The 20,583-nt window shown below is 48.3% G+C and overlaps 1 protein-coding gene across 3 annotated transcripts in view; it reads right to left on the bottom strand.

The window, feature by feature from the left end:
* NPR3 (natriuretic peptide receptor 3) overlaps positions 1 to 11,379 on the bottom strand; it is an 85,702-nt gene extending 74,323 nt beyond the window's left edge. For 2 of the 3 annotated variants that reach the window (XM_062212312.1, XM_062212310.1), the window contains exon 1: positions 9,556 to 10,324. In XM_062212312.1, coding sequence (XP_062068296.1) covers positions 9,556 to 10,309 — 754 coding nt within the window. In that variant the 5' untranslated portion in view covers positions 10,310 to 10,324. Of the gene's footprint in view, positions 1 to 9,555; positions 10,325 to 11,269 lie in introns of those variants that run through there. The other variant, XM_062212313.1, reaches the window with a different exon arrangement.
* Positions 11,380 to 20,583: the final 9,204 nt, after the last annotated feature.

The following is a 20,583-nucleotide window of genomic DNA, read 5'->3' as shown; positions in this document are numbered from 1 at the left end:
AGTGAATCAGCAGATGGAAGACCTCTCTCTTTGTCTCTATCTCTCTTTGTAACTCTTTTGAATAAATAAAATCATCTTAAAAAAAAAAAAGTGTGGACCCCTAGAGTCCACAGGGGAAGGCCCAGGAAAGACTGTCCACCAAGCAGCCCTCATCATTTTTGGATCAATTGATCCTAGTTCAGGGTCTTGCTCTCAATCCCCAGAAGCAGAATCTTCTTCTGTCAGCACATAGAGAGAGAGTAGATTCACCATGTAGGGGCAGAGTCCCAGTGAATGAACTCAGATATTTATAGATCATCTGAACTGCAGATTACTTAAATTCAGTGAGGACCAGAAAGATCGAGAACATGTCTGTGTCCACATGTCCTGTAAGTGGACATGCTAATTAGGGAAGCCAAATTATGAGCAGAAGGATGCTGGTGTGGGTGATATCACAGTCAGGGCATTCAACGGGAGGATCAGGTGTCCAAAGGCACTGGGCTCTGACAATGCTAAGCGCACACCTGAGGCATGTACCTAGTCCAGGAATAAACAGGCTATGTCCTGGGCCCAAGCTTCCCAGAGTTCCAGTGAGTTCTGCCCAATACTAGCCTCTGTGGCTCTTCTGTTTTAACGTTTCTAGCCTGTCTCCTTCTCTCTCTCCCCATCACCACCAACAACAACAACCCCATCTAATGGACAAATGTCAGTACCTACTTAGTGCGAGTGACATGGTGCAGCATTTGTCTATCTTAACAAGACTTTGATTAATTAAATTCTATCAATTTTTTGTGTTGATCATGTGGTTTAACAGGAAACCCTAATTTCATGGATAAGACACTTTTTCTTTTAAAAAAAAAAAAACTCAGTGCACAGTACCACCCAGTTTCAGTGGCAAGGCAGAACACAGAACCCCAGGTTTTCCTGCTGATCCCCAGTCTCTCCTGGTCATCTCATTCATGCCTGATTGAACAATGAGTATTTTTGGTAAATGGCCTTTAGACAATCTATCAGAAGATTAAAATAGCTTTCATTGAAACAGCTATTCCCTCCTATTCATGTTGCATCAGTTTTTGTTTACATGAGGGTGCTTCAAGAAGTTCACAAGATTAAAAAATAAGTTCATTTAGATGCAAAAGGGATTGAAATCCATGCAAAATTTTTCATAAGGCACATTTTCCATGAACTGCTTGAAGACCTCTCGCAGTAACTAACGTAATTACATACTTACAACAATAAGCACAGCTGACATAAACAGTTCTGGGGACAACTCTTGGAAGGTATACACAGAGGTCTGGGACGTGTGTGGCATACTCAGCAGGCCTACACCTACTGAGAGTCAGCAAGATTCACGAAGGAACAGAGAGCATCAGCTAACCCTACAAACTGCATCCATGCAGATCTGGGAGGCCCATTCCTGTTCTAATGACATTCAGATATTAATTTTTGTTACACTGAAGGCATACAGGTGTGACTCTAAGTGTCTGGATAGACTCTTCTTCACTCTGCTCTATCTCCTGCTCCTTTCCAAAGACCTTGTGAACTTCTGAGCCGTCCCCACCATCTGGTTCCCACAACACCTTCTGTAAATGACCTCTCACTACTGCAGCACACTCTTGCACTCAAAGAATGGCAGATAGAAGTGCAAAGGGATGGCTCCAGAAGTCAACTCAGAGAACCAACAATATCCCAGGTGATAAACCTGCGTTAGGTGGATATCCTGTACCCAGCCTCGGGTTTCCCTCTGGTGCAGCATCTAATGGGTTAACATTCCTCATCTCTCAATGTGCCTGCAATGTCCCCCTCCTCAGCTCTAAAAAGAGGAAATGGAGTGAACTGTCTGAATGGTGAGCTGAAGGAAGTAACTGGGCATACTGGCCTCAGGCCTATCTCTCTTCCTCTTTGGGACATGCCTGCTTGCAGAGAGCATATTTTTATTGCCTACTTGTGTCACATGATAAGGGACCTACTCCTGTAGAGCGGACTAGCAGTTGAGCAGGGTTGTCTGTGATTTGGTCAACATTCCTGCCTAATTTGGGGAGGAAGTAATAGCTATAAAGCCCCTTTAGCAATAGATCTAAACCCAAATTCTCCATTCAGTTTTATCAATAATAAAAATGATATTTTCATATTCTCCATCTGACTCCTGTACCCATCTTCCATTTATTTCTAAACCTAGGAGGAAAAGAGGGATGTTATTGCATGGGAATAAGGCAGGGTGTGCCATGTCCTAAAACTGAAAATATAACAGAAATGAAAAAATAAAACTCAACAGTAATTTTGGAAGTCCTTTTTTTAAATCCAATCAAAAGGATTTTAAAAACAAAAGGCAGTAAATAGGAGAAAGAATAAATAATAACAATAAATCATCAGAGTAGGGAATCAGTCTAGGAGAGCTAACATCCAAATAAGGAGGGGAATGTAGAAAGAGGATGAAATCAAAGAAATACTTTCAGAGATTTTTCTCAAAATGAGGCTCTGGCTAGAAGGAGCCCACTGAGTGCACAAGGCAAAATAATAGCCCCAAAGCACATCATAAGTGAAACATCAAAACAGACAGAGCAAAAATTCTAGGGGGAGAAGCAGGTAACAAACAACATATCCAGAATCTTTTTTTTTTTTTAATTTATTTAATAGGTAGAGTTGTAGACAGAGAGAGGGGAAAGAAAGGTCTTCCTTCCATTGGTTCACTCCCCAAATGGCCGCCATGGCTGGTGCTGCATCGATCCGAAGCCAGGAGCAGGTGCTTCCTCCTGGTCTCCTATGCGGGTGCAGGCACCCAAACACTTGGGCCATCCTCCACTGCCTTCCCGGGCCACAGCAGAGAGCTGGAAGGAAGAGGAGCAACCAGGACTAGAACCTAGAGCCCATATGGGATGCCGGCGCTGCAGGCAGAGGATTAGCCAAGTGAGCCACGGCACCGGCCCCAATATCCAGAATCTTAATTCGTTCAGACTTCCTCATAGTGACAACAGAATTGGCACTACACGGAGCATCACTATCAAAGCTGGAGGGGGAATTATTTCCAATCCAGAATTCTATATTATGTGTACAGGTGGGATGAAGAACTTTTCGGTCATGAATGGTGTCAACATGTAGCTCTCATCCATCTTTTTCCAAAAGCTCCCAGAGGAAGCGCTCCACCGAAACAAAAGCATAACCAAAGAAAGAGCAGCACACAGGGGTCCAGGCCAAGACAGAGGCAAGGCGAGTCCCAGGAAGAAACGGAAGAAAGAACACAGAGTGACAACTGTGCAACTTGTCTGGGAAATGACTCAGCTTGGAAGGCTCAACACTGAGAATCGGAAGGTGATTTGGTTACAAGTCCATCTGAAACTATACAAGCCAAGCAAAACAGACTTTTTTTTAACCCCAAGGGAAAAAACAGATAAGAAAGGAAGTGTCATGATAGTACCCCATAAAGCTCAACTGCAAATAGCATTTAGAAGTTAAGATGATATTGATACTGAAAACTGAGCTAATTGGAAAGTTTCACTGAGCCATACTTAAGGGTGACTGTGGTTAGCAAGTCCCAGGAGAGAACAAATCATCATTTTGTGCTAGGACACCAGGAGATAAGATCTAAAACGGAAAAATTCAAGAGTAGCAGTCACCTAGAGATACAAAGACAAATTCCTCCAGAAACAGCTACAAGGGACAAAAATGGTCACTCTAAAGTGAGAAATGGGGGTGCTGGCATTGTTGCCTATCAGGAAAGCCACCACCCACAATGCTGGCATCCCATATGGCACCAGTTCATGTCCTCACTGCTCCACTTCCAATCCAGCTCCCTGCTAATAACCTGAGAAAAGCAGGCAAAGATGACCTGAGTGTTTGGGCCCCTGCCACACATGTGGGAGACCCTGATGAAGCTCCCGGCTCCTGGTTTTGGCCTGGCCCAGCCCTGGCCACTGTGGTCATCTTGGGAGTGAACCAGCAAATGAAAGCTCTTTCCGCCTCTTTCTCTTTCTCTCTCTCTCTCTCTCTCTCTCTCTCATTCACTCTCTTTCCCTCCCTCTTCTCTCTCTCTCTCTCTCTCTCTCTCTCTCTAACTCTGACTTTAAAATAAATAAATAAATCTTTTTTAAAAATAAATAAAGTGATGGGAGCAGCACTGTGGCATAGCGGGTAAAGCCGCCACCTGCACTGCTGGCATCCCTTATGGCGGCCAGTTCAAGTCCCAGCTGCTCCACTTCTGATTCAGCTCTCTGCTGTGACCTGGGAAAGCAGAAGAAGGTGGCCCAAATCCTTGGGCTCCTGCACCCGCATGGGAAACCCAGAAGAAGCCCCTGGCTCCTGACTTCGAATCAGCTCAGCTCTGGCCATTGCAGCCATCTGGGGAGTGAACCAGCAGATGGAAGACCTCTCTCTCTCTCTCGCTCTCGCTCTCGCTCTCTCTCTGCCTCTGCCTCTCTGTAGCTCTGCCTTACAAATAAATAAGTCTTTAAAAATATAAAATAAAATGAGAGGCCGGCGCCACGGCTCAATAGGCTAATCCTCCGCCTGCGGCACCTGCACACTGGGTTCTAGTCCCGGTTGGGGCACCAGATTCTGTCCCGATTGCTCCTCTTCCTGTCCAGCTCTCTGCTGTGGCCCAGGAAGGCAGTGGAGGATGGCCCAAGTGCTTGGGCCCTGCACCTGCATGGGAGACCAGGAGAAGCACCTGGCTCCTGGCTTTGGATCAGCGTGGTGAGCCGGCCGCAGCGGCCATTGGAGTGTGAATCAACAGCAAAGGAAGACCTTTCTCTCTGTCTCTCTCTCTCACTGTCCACTCTGCCTGTCAAAATAAATAAATAAATAGAGAAATGGGAAAGTACTTTTCCTACTAAGACTTGTATAATCTAATTTTAAATTATGGAGCTATATAGCTAAAAAGAAAAATCCACTTTTTTATTTTTTTATTTTTTTTTACAGGCAGAGTGGATAGTGAGAGAGCCAGAGAGAAAGGTCTTCCTTTTTGCCATTGGTTCACCCTCCAATGGCCGCTGTGGCCGGCGCATCTCGCTGATCCGAAGGCAGGAGCCAGGTGCTTCTCCTGGTCTTCCATGCGGGTGCAGGGCCCAAGGACTTGGGCCATCCTCCACTGCCTTCCCCGGGCCACAGCAGAGAGCTGGCCTGGAAGAGGGGCAACCGGAATAGAATCCGGCACCCCAACCGGGACTAGAACCCAGGGTGCCAGAGCCGCAAGGCGGAGGATTAGCCTGTTAAGCCACGGCGCCGGCCTTTTTTTATTTTCTTTAAAAAGGACTTCCCCACAGAGCAGTGGACATCACCTGCAGAATACAGAGCACATCCTTAACTCTGGTGTTCACAGAGCTCCATCCACTGGGGGAGGTCTGTGCTGCAGCCCGCACTGTGCCCTTTTCCCCTGCCCTGCATTAGTTATTCTAAACTTATCCTGGGCTCTGTTATAAAACACTGCTGATCCGGGGCCGGTGCTGCGGCTTAGTGAGCTATGCATCCACCCATGTGGCAACAGCATCCCACATGGGCACAGGTTCATGTCCTGGCTGCTCCTCTTCCAATCCAGCTCTCTGCTAAGGCCTGGGAAAACAGTAGAAGATGGCCCAAGGTCGTGGGCTCCTGCATCCATGTGGGAGACCCAGAAGAAGCTCCAGGCTCCTGGCTTCAGATAGGCCCAGCTCCAGTTGTTGAGGCCATTTGGGGAGTGAACCAGTAGATGGAAGACCTCTCTCTCTCTCTCTCTCTCTCTCTCTCTCTCTCACTCTCGCTCTCGCTCTAACTCCATCTCTCAAGTAAATAAATAAATCTTAAAAAAAAAATACGGCTGATCAACCACTTGGTCATTTATCCCAATTCTAAAAATAAATGACTCCTCCAGAACTCATGGCTTATTGTGAAAACAAGTTATCTACCCCACCCTTAGCAGGCCAGGTAGGATGGAGAATTGTAATGAGGCCTTTTGATGGTTTTTGTCCCCACCAGGTAACTGAATGCCAATCTAATTGTTAAGTTTTTTTTTTTCCTTCAAAATTGTACTTAAACCAACTGGCACCAGTCTCCTTTGGGTTTTCCTCTCTTGCAAGGCCCTCTCCATGCCGCTCTGGCTAGAGGTCCTTGATTCTAATAAATACTTTTAGATTTTAAAAAATTTTTTTGAATGACTCCTGTACTGATTAAATGCCATTATCTCTACAGATTATGTAGGTTCAGGTTGATAACATATTAATAACAAAAAGAATAAAACTTCACTTCCTCATACATGAATGTTTGCATATAATATACTTTCAGTTCTGCACCTTTTAAGATATAAAGACAGAACTGCTACTGCTTTTTATCATTTAAAAAATCATTTATTTTATTGGGCTGGCATGTGGTACAGTGAGTTAAGGTGCCACTTGCAATGCCAGCATCCCATATGGGCGCCAGTACAAGTGCCAGCCTGCTCCACTTCCGATCCAGTTCCCTGTTAATGTGCCTGGGAAGACAGTGGAAGATGGGCCACGTACTTGTGCCCCTGCACCCACGTGGAAGACCAGGATATTGGCTTCAGCAGGGCTAATCCTGGCTGCTGCAGCCATTTGGGCAGTGAACCAGTGAATGGAAGACCTCTCTCTTTCTCTCTCTCTCTCTCTCTCTCTCGCTCTCTCTCTCTCTCTCTCTCTCTCCTTCTCTGTGCCTCTATCTGTTATTTTCCCCTTCAAGTAATATGTCTTTTAAAACTCATTTATTTCTAAACCTATAGTTTTAAAAATAGATGTATCCTTAAGTATGGAATATTGAGAGAAAGTGAATCCTTCTTAAATAAACTTTTAAAAAATGCTCAGGTTTGTGCACTTCAATGACACTAGGTAAAGGCATAAAAGAAAAATCTTAAGATTTTTAACTATTGCCTGAAATATCCTTAAAAGAATAACTAAAGCCCTTTTTTTATTTATCCAGTATAGCACACAGCCAAATGAAATGTTAGCCCTAATAATGTTTGAGAGGGTGGCACTGTACCTGTTAAGAAATTCAAGCATCTGTGACTTGATTTTAAAGATTAATGTAAGCCAAAAAAAAAAAAAAAAGTACTAAAAATGTTCTCTCCAAAAGGTGCGTGTGTGGGAAGGATCTCTTCTCTGCTCCAGTTCATAGTCACAGATCAGGACCACGGAACATCAGTTTGAAGAGGCCCCATTCTCATCCAGCTGAGTTTCACAGAGGAGAAAACTCATGCTCTGAGAAGGCCAGTCAGTGACTTGCACAGCCACTGAAGAGGGGAAAACCTCAAACCCAGATGCACCTGCTTCTGGCTGGGCTCTTTCCCATTGTGTGGACTCACTTTCTGGGTAAATATATAAATACGAAACAAAACAGCTACAATAAAACCGCACTTTGAGCATTTAGTATGTGTCTGGGACACGCTGGGCGCAGTCTGTGGGTTTAACCCTCGTTTAACCTCCGTTTAACCCTCCGGGCACCCCCAAAAGATGAGGTTGCTGCCACTAGCCAGTGACTGGCTGAGCTTGTATCCTGCACCTCTAGTTTAACACAGGGACTGCCTCCGCCAAGAAATGCACTTTATGTGTTTATCAAACATCTCCCTAAGGAGTTTTGTTATCAGCAACTTGGGAGGGGGAGGTGGTGTTGCAGAAACTTGGGGGAGAACTATTTTGTTTCTCATTTCTGAAGATCTGCCACCTGTAACACGCACACCTCAGCAGGGAGATATTTCACTGCTGAATTCAAACTTGGGAGGGGAAAAAGGGGGCGAGGAGACTTGAGAACATCTACAAGGCTTTGGGGATTTAAAAACAGAAAACAAAAACAAAACAGAAATCCGGATGCGACCCAAGTCCTCTTTAGCCGGGCGCACCAGCCCCCAGGCCCACCGGGTCAGTACCCCCTGACCTCAGCCACCGCTGTACGGCTGAGGGGCCCCGTGGCCGTCACCGCCGCCCTTGGGACCTACAGCGCGGTGTTCACAAACGCGGAGCCCGCTGAAGGGGAGACGCACCCCCAGCCCCAGTCAGCACTGGAACGTCTCCACTTTCTAGACCCCGGCCCTTGGAAGAGGCGAGCTTGAAGGCAGCAGGTTCAGGTACCCAGGGCTGGAGGAGGCTGCAGTTACCCGGGACTGAGACGGGGACTGATACAGAGACGGCACAGTCCGCAGCCGGCGCGCACAGACGCCTTTTTGCGTAATCAGCAAAGCCGGCGCCCCGCCCGCTCAGCTGGCAGGGGTTGATCGCAGACAGCCTAGAGTTCGAACTCTCCAACCTTGGCCACACATCCCCACTGTCAACACCTCTCACTTCTTCGCTCCACAGGGTGCGTTCACTCCAGTCGCAGGTGGCCAAACTGGGAAGAGGGATAGCTGCAGCCCCACCCTCGATGGCTTCTCTGCCCACTTCCCCTGTCCTGCTTCTAGCCTCAGGTAGTGCTGTCCCCCAGAGCCGCGCCCAGGTGCCCAACCCTGCCAAGCAGTGGACAAGAGCTTTGCCTGGCTCAGCGCTGCTTGTGGCACCGGAGGTCGCTGGGAGTTCTGCCAGGGCTGCACCTCGGACATCCCAGGCGTGTGCGCACCGAGAGGAAGCCGAGGTGGGATTCCATGCGCACCGCGCACCCCAGCCCCGATCCCAGGAGGAGGACACTGCGCCGCAGCCCGCCCGCCAGCCCAGTCTACTCTCCAGACAAACCGGCTGCACCGGGGGCTGCCGTGATTCTGCGTCCGCCACCACCCACTCCCTGTAGCCATGGCCACTATCCCCAGCCTTGAGCTCTCTGTACGGTTTTGCTATTATTCCAAACCTCTGGAGACCTGCGGAGAAAACTTGGTGGGAGCAAGGGCGCCAAGGGGAAAAGAGGGTCAGAGTCCACTGCTCCAGGGCGCTGTCCTGCCAAGCCTAGCCCCGGGCGCTTTGGAGACGGAGACGCCAAACGCGCCAGGGAGGTGAGGGGCCGGGACAACTGAGCGTCGCCTGAATCCAGACATAGCAGAGCTTTTCGGTGGAAACCACAGAAGCTCGTTTATAAGGGACTGGAGGGACCATACAGGGAATGAGAAGGGCGATACAATGAGCCTTTAAAAGAAACCTGAGGTCTGTGGAAGGCACAGCCAGGGAAACCCGGGCACCCGAACTAGCCGAGTCGCGGGGCGCCGCTGCAAGAGCGTCCGCCGACGCCTCGGCTCTAAGGGGGGCGCACGCCGGGAGAAAGATAGGGCGACAAGTTCTGGCCTCCGTACGCTGCAGACCCTGGACGGCGCAGAGCGCAGAGAGTGCGCCCCCACCGGCCAGCCAAAGGGGAAAGACGAAGGGGAAAAACACCCAGGTGGTTCGACAGCACCTGTCGGACCTGCGCTCGCTGGGGCGGCGGGCTCGGACGCCTCCTCCCCAAGCCCCTTACACTTCCCGGGCACCCTAAGCATACACCTCTCCGCTGCGCTGAGCGATCCGCAGAGGTCCTTGCGGCCAGAAAGCGCACGCCTGAACCCATCCCCGCGCGCTCCCTCCCCGAATCCTCGGCGCCAAAGAGGGCAATGGGGCCCGCAGAGGAGTGGACCGGTGCGTGGGGAGAGCCACGGAGAGCAGCTGGGTTAGGGCCAAGGGCCCGGGACGCACTCCCGCTCACCTCGCTCACTCGCCTGGATGTAACGCACGATGTCGTCCAGATCCAGATCTTTGCTCTCGTCGAAACTGTAGGCGGACGTGTGCAAGCCCTCCTCCTGGAAGACCTCGTGGACCCCCTCGAGGGTGAAGTAGCAGTTCCGCTCCTGCTTGTCGTCGCTGTAGACCAGCGCGGCGCGGCTCCAGTGGTGGTGGCGGAACAGGGCTAGCATCATCTCGCCCATCTTGGCGTAGGCGGGTGCCACGCGCGTGAGGTGCGAGTACTCGGAGTCCTTATGCTGGAAGCCGGCGGCCAGCGCCCCGGCAGACAGCATGGGCAGGTCCCAGTGCGACGCCAGCCGGGCCACCGGCGCCGCGGCGTACTCGCACACCGGCCCCAGGATGAGGTCGGGCTTGGCGCCCCGCGCCGCCGCCACGCGGTCCACCAGGGTGAAGAGCGCGCGGTTGCCGCAGTCCGAGTCCTCGTAGGCCACCTGGAAGCGAGTGCCGGGCGGCAGAAGCCGCCTGCCGGTGCCGTTGCCCTCCACGCTGCGCAGCGCATACTCGATGGCCGGCCGCACCCGGGCCAGCGAGAACAAGTACGAGTCGTCCCGGGGCAACAGCACCAGCACCTCGATCTTCTGCGGCGGCAGCGCCTCTCGCTCCCGGCGCCCGCCGCCGGGGCCCGCGCCCCCGCCACCGCCACCCGCGCCGCCGGCCAGCGACACCCAGCCAAGCAGGGCGCACGCGGAGAAACTGAGCACCAGCAGGGACGGCATCGTGCGGCCAGAAAGCTCTGGCCCTCGGCGCCGACTCGCCCTCGGCCCCCCACCCACCTCCCTCTTTCCTCCCCACTCTTCTCTCCGAGGTCCCTGCGCCCCCTTGGGCGCTCCAAGGAAACAGAATACCCCTTCCCTAACGCGCCCGAAGAGAGAGAGAAAGAGTCCTCCGCAATGTCACTAGTTTTTCGCAAAAAAGAAAAAGTTCACCGAGTGTAAACCTGTGCGTCTGTAATATACACATCGACTTATTATAAATATATATATATATATATTCGCCCTCCCTTGAAACATATACTATTTTGCTTAGAGGTGGCTTCTTATTTGGGCGTTGCTAAGGTTGCTTTTTGAGGAAAAAAAAAAAAGTTAGACTTGTCCAAGTGCTTGTAATTGACGGTGCATCTCCCTCGCGTTTGATCTCATTGATTCGCGCCGGTTCCTGGATGCCCAGCCGGCGTTTAAATAGCGTGGCAGCGGCGGCGCGCGTTACCACACATGGCGCGCCCGGGCCGGGCTTGTGTTTCCAGCGGGTGGGGTGGGCGCGGGTGTGGGAGGTGGAGGCTGGGCCGGGGGAGCCTCTCATTAGCATTCCTACATCAGGGCTCCTCCCCGCACCCCTTCCCCGCCCGGCGCTCCCGGGTCCCTGACACCCACTCCTTGCTGGCCCGCTGCCTTTTCCTTCAAGCCGCTGCCGCCCACGTCTGCATCCGCGGAGCTCCCGCAGCGCCGCGCGCGCCTGCCGGCCCGGCCCGCCTCTGCCCGGCCACGCTCCCTCCAGCTCCAGGGTTTATGAAAAGGAAATGTGTTTGAAAAGTAAGGCAATGCTCGCGAGCTCTCTCTCACACACACACACACCGCCCCCTCAAAAAAGCAACAGGATGGGCGTGGGGGGTGGGGACGAGGTGGCCCTAGCAATGGGCAGTTTCGGTGCAAAGATCCGGGGGTCCCGCTCGCTCTCACCTTTTCCTTGCGCCCGCCGCGGTCCCTCCTGACGCGCCGACTCCTGGCCGGCACCTGACCTCCCCGGTGCCCGGCGCAAGGTCAGGGAACAAGAACCAAGGTCCCGGTGCAGACGGCTTGATTGCAAACCTGGGGTGCCGGGCCGGCCCGCGCGTCCCCCGCGCCCCCGCCGGCCTCCGGCCACTCTCTCTGGGCCGCGCGGGTTCGCGGCGAAGTCGCAGCGGCGCCGGGGTCAAGGCATCCCCGCGCGCACAGTCCCTTGCCGGTTCGCTGAGAGCCTGAAAGCGAAACTTGTTGCTCCAGAAGGCGAGAGAGAACGGTTCGGCAAAGCTTGAAACGCATCCCCCGGGCGTCCTCCGGGGCCATGTTTGCTACACCAGGTAACTGGATCAAGGGACCCCCGAGGGTCCCCCGCTAGAGATGCGCGCTCCCCTCCAGTCCGAGCGCGCAGAGCTCCCGAAGCTTCGCCTCCTCGGTGCGCGAGGCGCTGCGCTCGGGGATCTGCGGTGCCAAGAAAGGTCCTGCCTCGGAGACCCGAGTCCCCCCACCGGCCGCGGGGACAGCAGAGCAGGCGGGCTGCGGAAGCGCTGTGGGGAGGTCCACCGCCCAGGGGAGCCGCGGCGGGGCGGGACGCAGTGGGTCTGGACCCAAGTGGCGTGCGGTGGGACCCAAGTGGCGCTGGGGCCGGGGAATCCCGCCGCCGAAGGCTCGCAAGTTAAAAGAAGTTGAAAATGTTTTTAAAACGGCCTTTGGCTGGCCTGGGCGTCGGTGTCGACCCTTTTCGATTCGTCTTAGACCGACGCCCTCTCTCGGCAGAAGCATGCACCCGCCGCCTAACCGCGGTGCTACCGCCCCCCCGGGCGCCGCGTTTCTTTGGCCAAGGCCCTGGAGCACGCTGGCTCTCCTCCACCGCGACAGCGAAGAGGCCATCGGAGGTGTCCGGCCATGTGGCAACTGCTGGCCTAAGCGGCCGCCGCCCTCCGCCGCCTTCCCCTGTCTGGCACCGCTAGCGCCGTTAGGGGAGACGCCTTCTCCTCGGAGTCGCTCAGATTGCACATTATGCGTTGTGGTCCCTAAATCTTCACAGTGGAGAAGCCGCTAACTCCTGCGAGAATGTTCATTTATTTAATTCAAGCTGCTTTTAAGATTTTTTTACAAAATACGCATCTACATAAAATCTCATTCCCCAGGCGGGGAAAGCCACCTATAGTAAAAACCGGAATTTCGCGCTCCACAGCAACTCAATCCATCCTGGACTCCTCAGAGGGGCAGCCGCTTGTGTATAGAATCAGAGGGGTTTTTTTTTGGGGGGGGGGGGGAGGAAAGAGAGAACAGAACAACAGCTAAACTCCGAATTCCAAGGGTCTTAGTGGATTTCGAAACAGGTTGCCAGGAGACACAAGGGAACCAGGTTTCCTATTACTCCCCTATGCCCTGGTCTGGAACACCAGCCAATGGCGATTTGATTCTGCAGTGTGTGATGTGGGCTTACTCAGAGAGTCTGGGGTTTCAGTGGCACCAGGCATGAATGCCTCGCCCATCACCCGCGCCCTTGGGTCACCCGCAGGGCAGCGCGATTACCTTGGGGTGAGCACGGTGGCCTCTCCGTGGTCTTTAAATAGGAGCTCTCGCCCGCCAGCCTGTCACCAGAGAGCATCAGAAGCAAGCTGCGGAGGGGAACACACACACACACACACACACAGAGGGGGGGGGGGGGGGACCTGTGCTACTGCACTTGCTGGCGCTCAAAATGTACCCCTAGCCATTCCCAGGAGCAAGGGCTGGGGTTGTGGTATAGCGGGTCAAGCCACCCATTGCCATTGCGATATCCCATGTCCTGGTCTGAATGCGAGTCCCAGCTGCTCTGCTTCCAATCCAGTTTCTGGCTAATGTGGCCTGGAATTCAGCAGAAGTGGCTGGGGCCCTGTCACCCATGTGGGAGACCAGGATGGAGTTTCTGACTTAGGGCTGGCCCAGATATGGCAGTTGAAGCCATATGGAGAGTGAACTAGTGAATGGAAGATATCTATCTATCTATCTATCTATCTCTATCTCCCCCTTTCAAATAAATAAATTTTTTAAGAAGACATTCGTTTTTAAAAATATACCACCTATGATGCCATGTGAAAGAGGGTTGGGGGGATGAAGCTAACACCTACTTTAAGTAGTAACACCCTTTATATCAAAACTGTATTTCAGGGGCTAGCTCCATGGCTCACTGGGTTAATCCTCCGCCTGCGGCGCCAGCATCCCATATGTGCATCGGCTTCTAGTCCTGGCTGCTCCTCTTCCAGTCCAGCTCTCTGCTGTGGCCCGGGAGGGCAGTGGAGGATGGCCCAAGTCCTTGGGCCCTGCACCCGCATGAGAGACCAGGAGGAGGCACCTGGCTCCTGGCTTTGGATCGACATAGTTCCGGCCGGCCGTGGCGGCCATTTGGAGAGTGAACCAACAGGGAAAAAAAAAAAAAAAAAAGGAAGACGTTTCTCTCTGTCTCTCTCTCTCTCACTGTCTGTAACTCTACCTGTCAAATAAATAAATAAAATCTTAAAAAAAAAAAAAAAAAAAAACTTAGGCCGGCGCCAAGGCTCAACAGGCTAATCCTCCGCCTTGCGGTGCCGGCACACCGGGTTCTAGTCCCGGTCAGGGCACCGATTCTGTCCCGGTTGCCCCTCTTCCAAGCCAGCTCTCTGCTGTGGCCAGGGAGTGCAGTGGAGGATGGCCCAAGTCCTTGGGCCCTGCACCCCATGGGAGACCAGGATAAGTACCTGGCTCCTGCCATCGGATCAGCGCGGTGTGCCGGCCACAACGCGCCAACCGCGGCAGCCATTGGAGGGTGAACCAACGGCAAAGGAAGACCTTTCTCTCTGTCTCTCTCTCTCTCACTGTCCACTCTGCCTGTCAAAAAATAAAAAAAAAAAAAATTTTTTTTAAAAACTTTATTTCATATAGCTAACTTTTGAGGTTGCTCAGTACAGTAAAACCAAAAGTAACATCACTTTTTTATAGAAAGCTTTTATTTAATAAATATAAATTTCATAGGTACAACTTTTGGATTATAGTGGTGTAACATCACTTTTTAATAGAATTTTTGCAGTACTTTAATCAGAAAAATGAACCAAACAATGAAGAAGGGGAAATAAAAAGAATTCATCCCTCAGACCTTTTACTGTTCATCTGTTGGATAAAAACAAAGGGAAAGCATGGATAAATGCCATAAAATAGAACAAAATTAACCATTTGAAAGTCTTTGGGCAATGTTAGCCCTAAACATGATGCTATAGAAACTAACAGACTTTCTGTAGGATTTAGAATTATTTTCATGAATAGCCACAAACCATGATTTGTTTTTAGCTATAACCTACTAAAGTAAGATGGCAAGTTTTCTTTAATGTGTTCAACTGTTAGCTTTCCAGCTCTATGAAATGAAACTAATGTCCAGAAGTTACTCCTCTACTATCAGGAAAGACAGCACTACACAGCGAACCAAATGTGAGATTCTCTAATGCACTAGAAATGTTCTCAGAAGGAGGTTTTCTCCACTAAGGTTTAAACAGCTTCTCTCACCCTTCTCCCTCAGAACCCTGGCTGCAAGTGCCACAGTGGGAGCCCAGGAAGATACTGGCCAGCTCTGGAGTGACAGTAAAGAATACCCCGGCAAGTCTGCTGCTCACAAGAGAATGCCTTCTGGGGACAGAATTGTTGAAAACACACTTCCCCCTAGAGGCAGAAAAGATGAAAGAACATTCCACATAAGTCAAGCGCTTTTCTATAACTTAATGTGTTGGGATTTCATTTTTAGCATATAGTTGATGTTTTAGAGGAAACCATTCCAGATGTAGAAAAAAGTCTATAGATGCCAAAAAAAAATAAATTAAAACTTTGCCTCTGGGTTTTAGCTTTGCTTTGCAAGGGTTCTATTAACTGACCCCTTTTCTCCTACATACTATACAAGTCTCTGATTCTCTTTGCTAGCACTCCAAACAATAATAATCTCACATGTTCTTCTATTTAAATTTATATGATTTCATCAGAAATATGACCTTGAGGTTCTTCTGAAAATGCAGAGTTGTTGCTGTATGTTCATTTACCTTGATCTTTTTTTCATTTCTTTGAAGGTGATCCAAGACATAGTGACACTAGAAACACTTCTGAAAAAGACATCTGTGATTTCACTGTGACACTGGCATGAGGCTTGCAAGCTACATGAAGAATTCCTATATCACTGATGGATAGATCAGTTATTTAACAAAGTATTGCATTTATAAGTGCGTTAATTGTTGAAATCTTTACTTAATTTATACTAAATTGATCTTCTGTATATAAAGATAATTGAAAATTAATCTTGATGTGAATGGAATGGGAGAGGGAGCGGGAGATGGGAGGGTTGCGGGTGGGAGGGAAGTTATGGGTGGAAAAAGCCACTGTAATCCAAAAGCTGTACTTTGGAAATTTATATTTATTAAATAAAAGTTACAAAAAATAAAAGTGCATTGCCTCAACTTCACACCTACCAATACTTTAGTTGTGCATTGCATTCTTCCAGAAATAGATATAAGAAGGCACATAAAAATATACAAAATGGAATTTTAGAAAATTTTCCTCCTGACAGAATATAGTCATTGAATCCTCCCCTCCTGGCCTGTACTTTCTTCTGTGAGCTGTTAGCAATGGCTCCAAGGCTCAGAAATTTTCTGTTTTCCCATCTGAGTTTCCATAGCATTCCTTGAGTTCATGATCACACTAAACTTTATTTCCATTCACAAGGAGGTGTGCCTGAATTGAGATCCAGTCTCCAGGGTGGCATAATGCAGAGAGAAGATGCATTTAGAAGCCTCACAGGGGCTGGCGCTGTGGCACAGCGGGTTAATGCCCTGGCCTGAAGCGCTGGCATCCCATATGGGTGCTGGTTCTAGTCCCGGCTGCTCCTCTTCCATTCCAGCTCTCTGCTGTGGCCTGGGAAAGCAGTGGAAGATGGCCCAAGTGCTTGGGCACCTGCGCCCACGAGGGAGACCCAGAAGAAGCTCCTGGCTCCTGACTTCTGATCAGCGCAGTTCCAGCTGTTGCAGTCAATTGGGGGAGTGAACCAGCAGATGGAAGACCTCTCTCTCAGCCTCTCCTTCTCTCTCTGTGTAACTCTTTCAAATAAATAAATAAATAAATCTTTAAAAAAAAAAAAAGCCTTACAAATGTGTTGCTAGATTATCACCTAACCGTTTTGACCATCAGTTTCTTCTTACAGTCTCTTCAGTGCCTGTTAAAAAATTCTTATACCAAGTAAGTGTCCTGTAAGTACTTATGGAATGAATAAGCAAATTCAAAACTTAGATGATATGCTTTATATGTAGTTTGTTTAAAATTATCTACTGCCTGATACAACAGACCTTCTTTTGCAATGTTTGGTAACAGTGGCTTCCCTGGGGGAACTCTGTTGGCGATCACTTTGATATTGGCCCCCTGGATTCCCAGCCTCGGATATTTACTAGTAAGCTGGAGCCGAGAACTTATTCCATATCCTTTCTCCTACACAATTGGGCAAAGAAAACAGGAGCTCATGTTTCCACCCATCAGCTGCCCTGAGCATTTCTCAGACTCCTCCAGAAATGCAGGCTGAGCGGACCGCAGGGAACAAGGGGACACAGGGATGAACTAGGGAGTAACAAAAACAAAGAGAGCTATGCAAGGTGCGGGGCTCGGAGCATGGGGGAGGACTGTATTAAAACAGAAAGAGAACTGTATTAGGAGAAATGCATTTAATTTATAGTTGTGGATGTTACCATAAATAGAGAAAAGAATACACCTTGATGTACCAAATACTCAGGCTCGATAATTATCAGGCTTAATGCTCATGTTCAATTCAACAAATCTTTTCCAACATTTGTAGGGTGTCAAAGACTATGGTGTTCCATAGCTTGAGACTTTTCAGTCAGATACTTTTCCTTTGTTTGAGGGTTCCAGCTCCTGACTCCAGCTTACTGCTACTGCACACCCCAGGGAGCAGTGGTGACAGCTCAAGTATTTGGGTCCCTGACACCCACAAAGGAGACCTAGATTGAAATCCCAGCTCCTGGCTTCATCCTGATCCATCAATGGCCGTTACAGGCATTTGGAGAGTGAACCAAGGGGTGACAGCTCGCTCTCTCTCTGTTTCTGTCTCTCAAATAAATAATATTTTTAACTGTGTGAGAGGAAACCTAACAGTCAAATATGCCCCTTTGTTTAACAGTAACATTATCAGGACAAAAATATGTCAAATTTTTAAAAAATCTCATAAAAATCATTTTTCTGGTCTTTTCTTAATATTGAACATTTTATGCTCTTATGAGCATTAAGCCATTAAAATATAAACTTCATGAGAGCTGTGATTTTTTTTTCTTCCTTCATGAACACTAGGTTGGTATTCAAAATTTCATTTTATCAATGACTAATCAAAAGAATGCAAAGATTATTTTGGAAAAATAATTTAAAAGAAATAATAAAATAATAAAAGGAAAGAAGAGATAAAGAGCATTGATCACATATATAAATTCATATATGCAAACTCCTAAAGGCATAATTTTCAAAACATTCAGATATGAGCACATTGGATTTCTGATTATGAAAATAATGTAAGAGGCCAAAGATCCTAAATAACAACTTCAAGAGGTCTTAGGGTGTCAAATTACAGCACTCATCATTCATACTTAATTCTTGATTATTTCCTTTCTAATGAGAAAAAGTTGCAGTATTCTTTAAAAAAAAAACATGCATTATCTTTTATCATGCTATGAACAGAAATTAAAGGTAATGAGGAAAATTTCTGTTACCTCATGTGCAAGGCTATGAGATGCAGTTTTTTATTTCTTTCCAACAAGTACATTCCACTTGGTATTAAATCCTGAATAGCTGATGTCTGAGACTAAAATAGAATAGAATGCATGAGGAAAACATCAGGAAAATTCTTGACATTTGCCCTCTCGTATTTTTGGTAATCATGTTGTGACATCAAATCTCCCCCTCTTATTAGTGGAGAAAATTGTTCCATCAAGTTGACATTGTTCCTACTCAATTGTTGTGACTCCTTTGACATGAATTGTTCTTCTTTGCTCTTCATCTGTTCTGCAAACATATTCTCTTTCTAGCCTTCGTCTTCATCTTCCCTTTGCAAGCTGCCTGGGAGGAACAGGAAGGACTGTTTTTAACTTGAACCCTGTTGTTTTGCAGATTTGGGGTTGTCCTGCGGTCTGACATGGAAATGACATTCAACTTTGGTAATTTCAAATATTCAAGTGCATAAAAGTGTACATATTATCTCACATTGCAAATCATTCGCATTACGGTGAATCACTTTAGTAATCTTTGCTAACCTCACACACGAATTTTTTAATTAATCACATCCACAATTCTTGGCACGCTCTCATTATCAGCATTATCAGTCTGCAAGGTCCTTGTTTTATTTTGATTTCTCCCCTTCACTGCTCTCTTCAAATTCTTTTCATTCCATAGGATCCTTTTTAATGTGCTTAATACACACTGCAGATAAATCAAAAGGTTTCTTGTGTATGCATGCTATGCACTCCAATACAGAAATTATTTTGTGTTAATTCCCAGAGAGTAACAGAGATAGATGTAAAGAACAATGTCATGTGAAATCGACATCATGACTACTGCCTGCTGAATATTTTACCATAATTTTCTGTACTCATTCTCCCAGCTGTTGACAACTGTGTTAATTCCCTGCTACAAGTATTGCTCTGATGAAGATCCTCATCTTGTGTCCCCGTATGGACATGTATTAGCATTTCTTAGGTGTACGTGTTTTGGACTCAGAGGTATGTATAATGTGCTTTGATTTTCCTTACTACAGTCAGAGTGCTCTGCAGAATGGCACCATCCATTGACATTTGCACCAACTCTACATGGGTTTCCTTGGGTCTAAGTTTAGTATGTTTCTAATGCTTGTTGAGCATGTCTCCATCATCAAAGAGGACTGCACCAGTTTCCTGAGATCCTTCTTAACTTTAGATTCTGTCTTCCAGATGAAAAGACAGTTTGAACACAAGTCCTGGACCTGACCTTTCATTGTCCTGATTAGGTCACATACCTCTTCCTGTCTAATCACTGTGGGCAGAGGAATTGTGTGTGATAGTCGAATCACTGTTTTCCTCAAGTAAAATCTCTGTGTTGTTATGAGAGAGAGAGAGAGAGAGAGAGAGAGAGAGAGAGAGGTGCTTAATTATCATAAGCAAGTGCTCACTGGAGAGTATATGTTTAAAACTACAGTCCTGGGGACAGCATTGTAGCACAGTGGGTTAAGCAGCCACTTGTGACACCTGCATCCTATATCAGAGTGCTGTTTCTATGAATTTCTCAAATGCTCCGTTTCTAATCCAGCTCCCTGCTAATGCACCTTGGAAAGCAGTGGAAGATGGCTCAAGTACCTGGGCTCCTACTACCCACACGAAAAACCTGGGTAGAATTGTAGGTTCCTGGCTTTGGCCTGGATCAGCCCTGGCAGTTTGGAACATTTGGGGGAGGAATCAGTGGATAAAATTTCTTTCTCTCTCTCTCTGTACCCCTCCCTCCCTCCTTCTTCCCCTCACTCCTCTGTCACTTTGCCTTTCAAATAAATAAATGAATAAATATTGTTTAAAAAAATGCAGTCTTGGAGGCCAATGTTGTGGTGCAGCAGGTTAAAGCCCCAGCCTGAAATGCTGGCATCCCATATGGGCGCCGGTTCAAGACCCAGCTGCTCCACTTGTGATCTAGCTCTGCTATGGCCTGGGAAAGCAGTAAAAGATGGCCCAAGTCTTTGGACCCCTGCACCCATGTGGGAGACCCAGAAGAATCTCCTGGCTCCCAACTTTGGATCGGCTCAGCTCCAGCCATTACAGCTGTTTGGGGAGTGAACCAGTGGATGGAAGACCTCTGTGTCTCTACTTCTCTCTATAACTCTTTCAAATAAATAAAAAATAAATAAATCTTTTTTTTAAAATGCAGCCTTGTATTAGGGGTATGGCCAACTCATAATCCTTACTTGAGCCATCGCTTCTCTGAGCAATCTCTAATTTGTCTCATTTTTCCATTTCTGTAATATAAACCACCCCCAAAACATTCTGTCTTAAAACAGAAACCATTTCTTTACTAATGATTCTGCAAGTATATTCACCTGGGCAGTTCAGGTGTCTAGCTAGGATTGCTCAGGCGGCTGCAGTCACCTGGCAGTTTATCTGAACAGGAAGACCCAAGAAAGCCTCACTCACCGCCTGGAGATCAGCTAAGTGTATTGGTCAGCTTTTCTCCACTACAAAGGAGTTCATGATACAAGCTACTTGAGA

This window comes from Lepus europaeus, chromosome 15 (assembly GCF_033115175.1).
Source record: "Lepus europaeus isolate LE1 chromosome 15, mLepTim1.pri, whole genome shotgun sequence".
In the NCBI taxonomy this organism is placed as follows: domain Eukaryota; kingdom Metazoa; phylum Chordata; class Mammalia; order Lagomorpha; family Leporidae; genus Lepus; species Lepus europaeus.
This window is presented reverse-complemented; position numbering and strand designations above follow the sequence as displayed.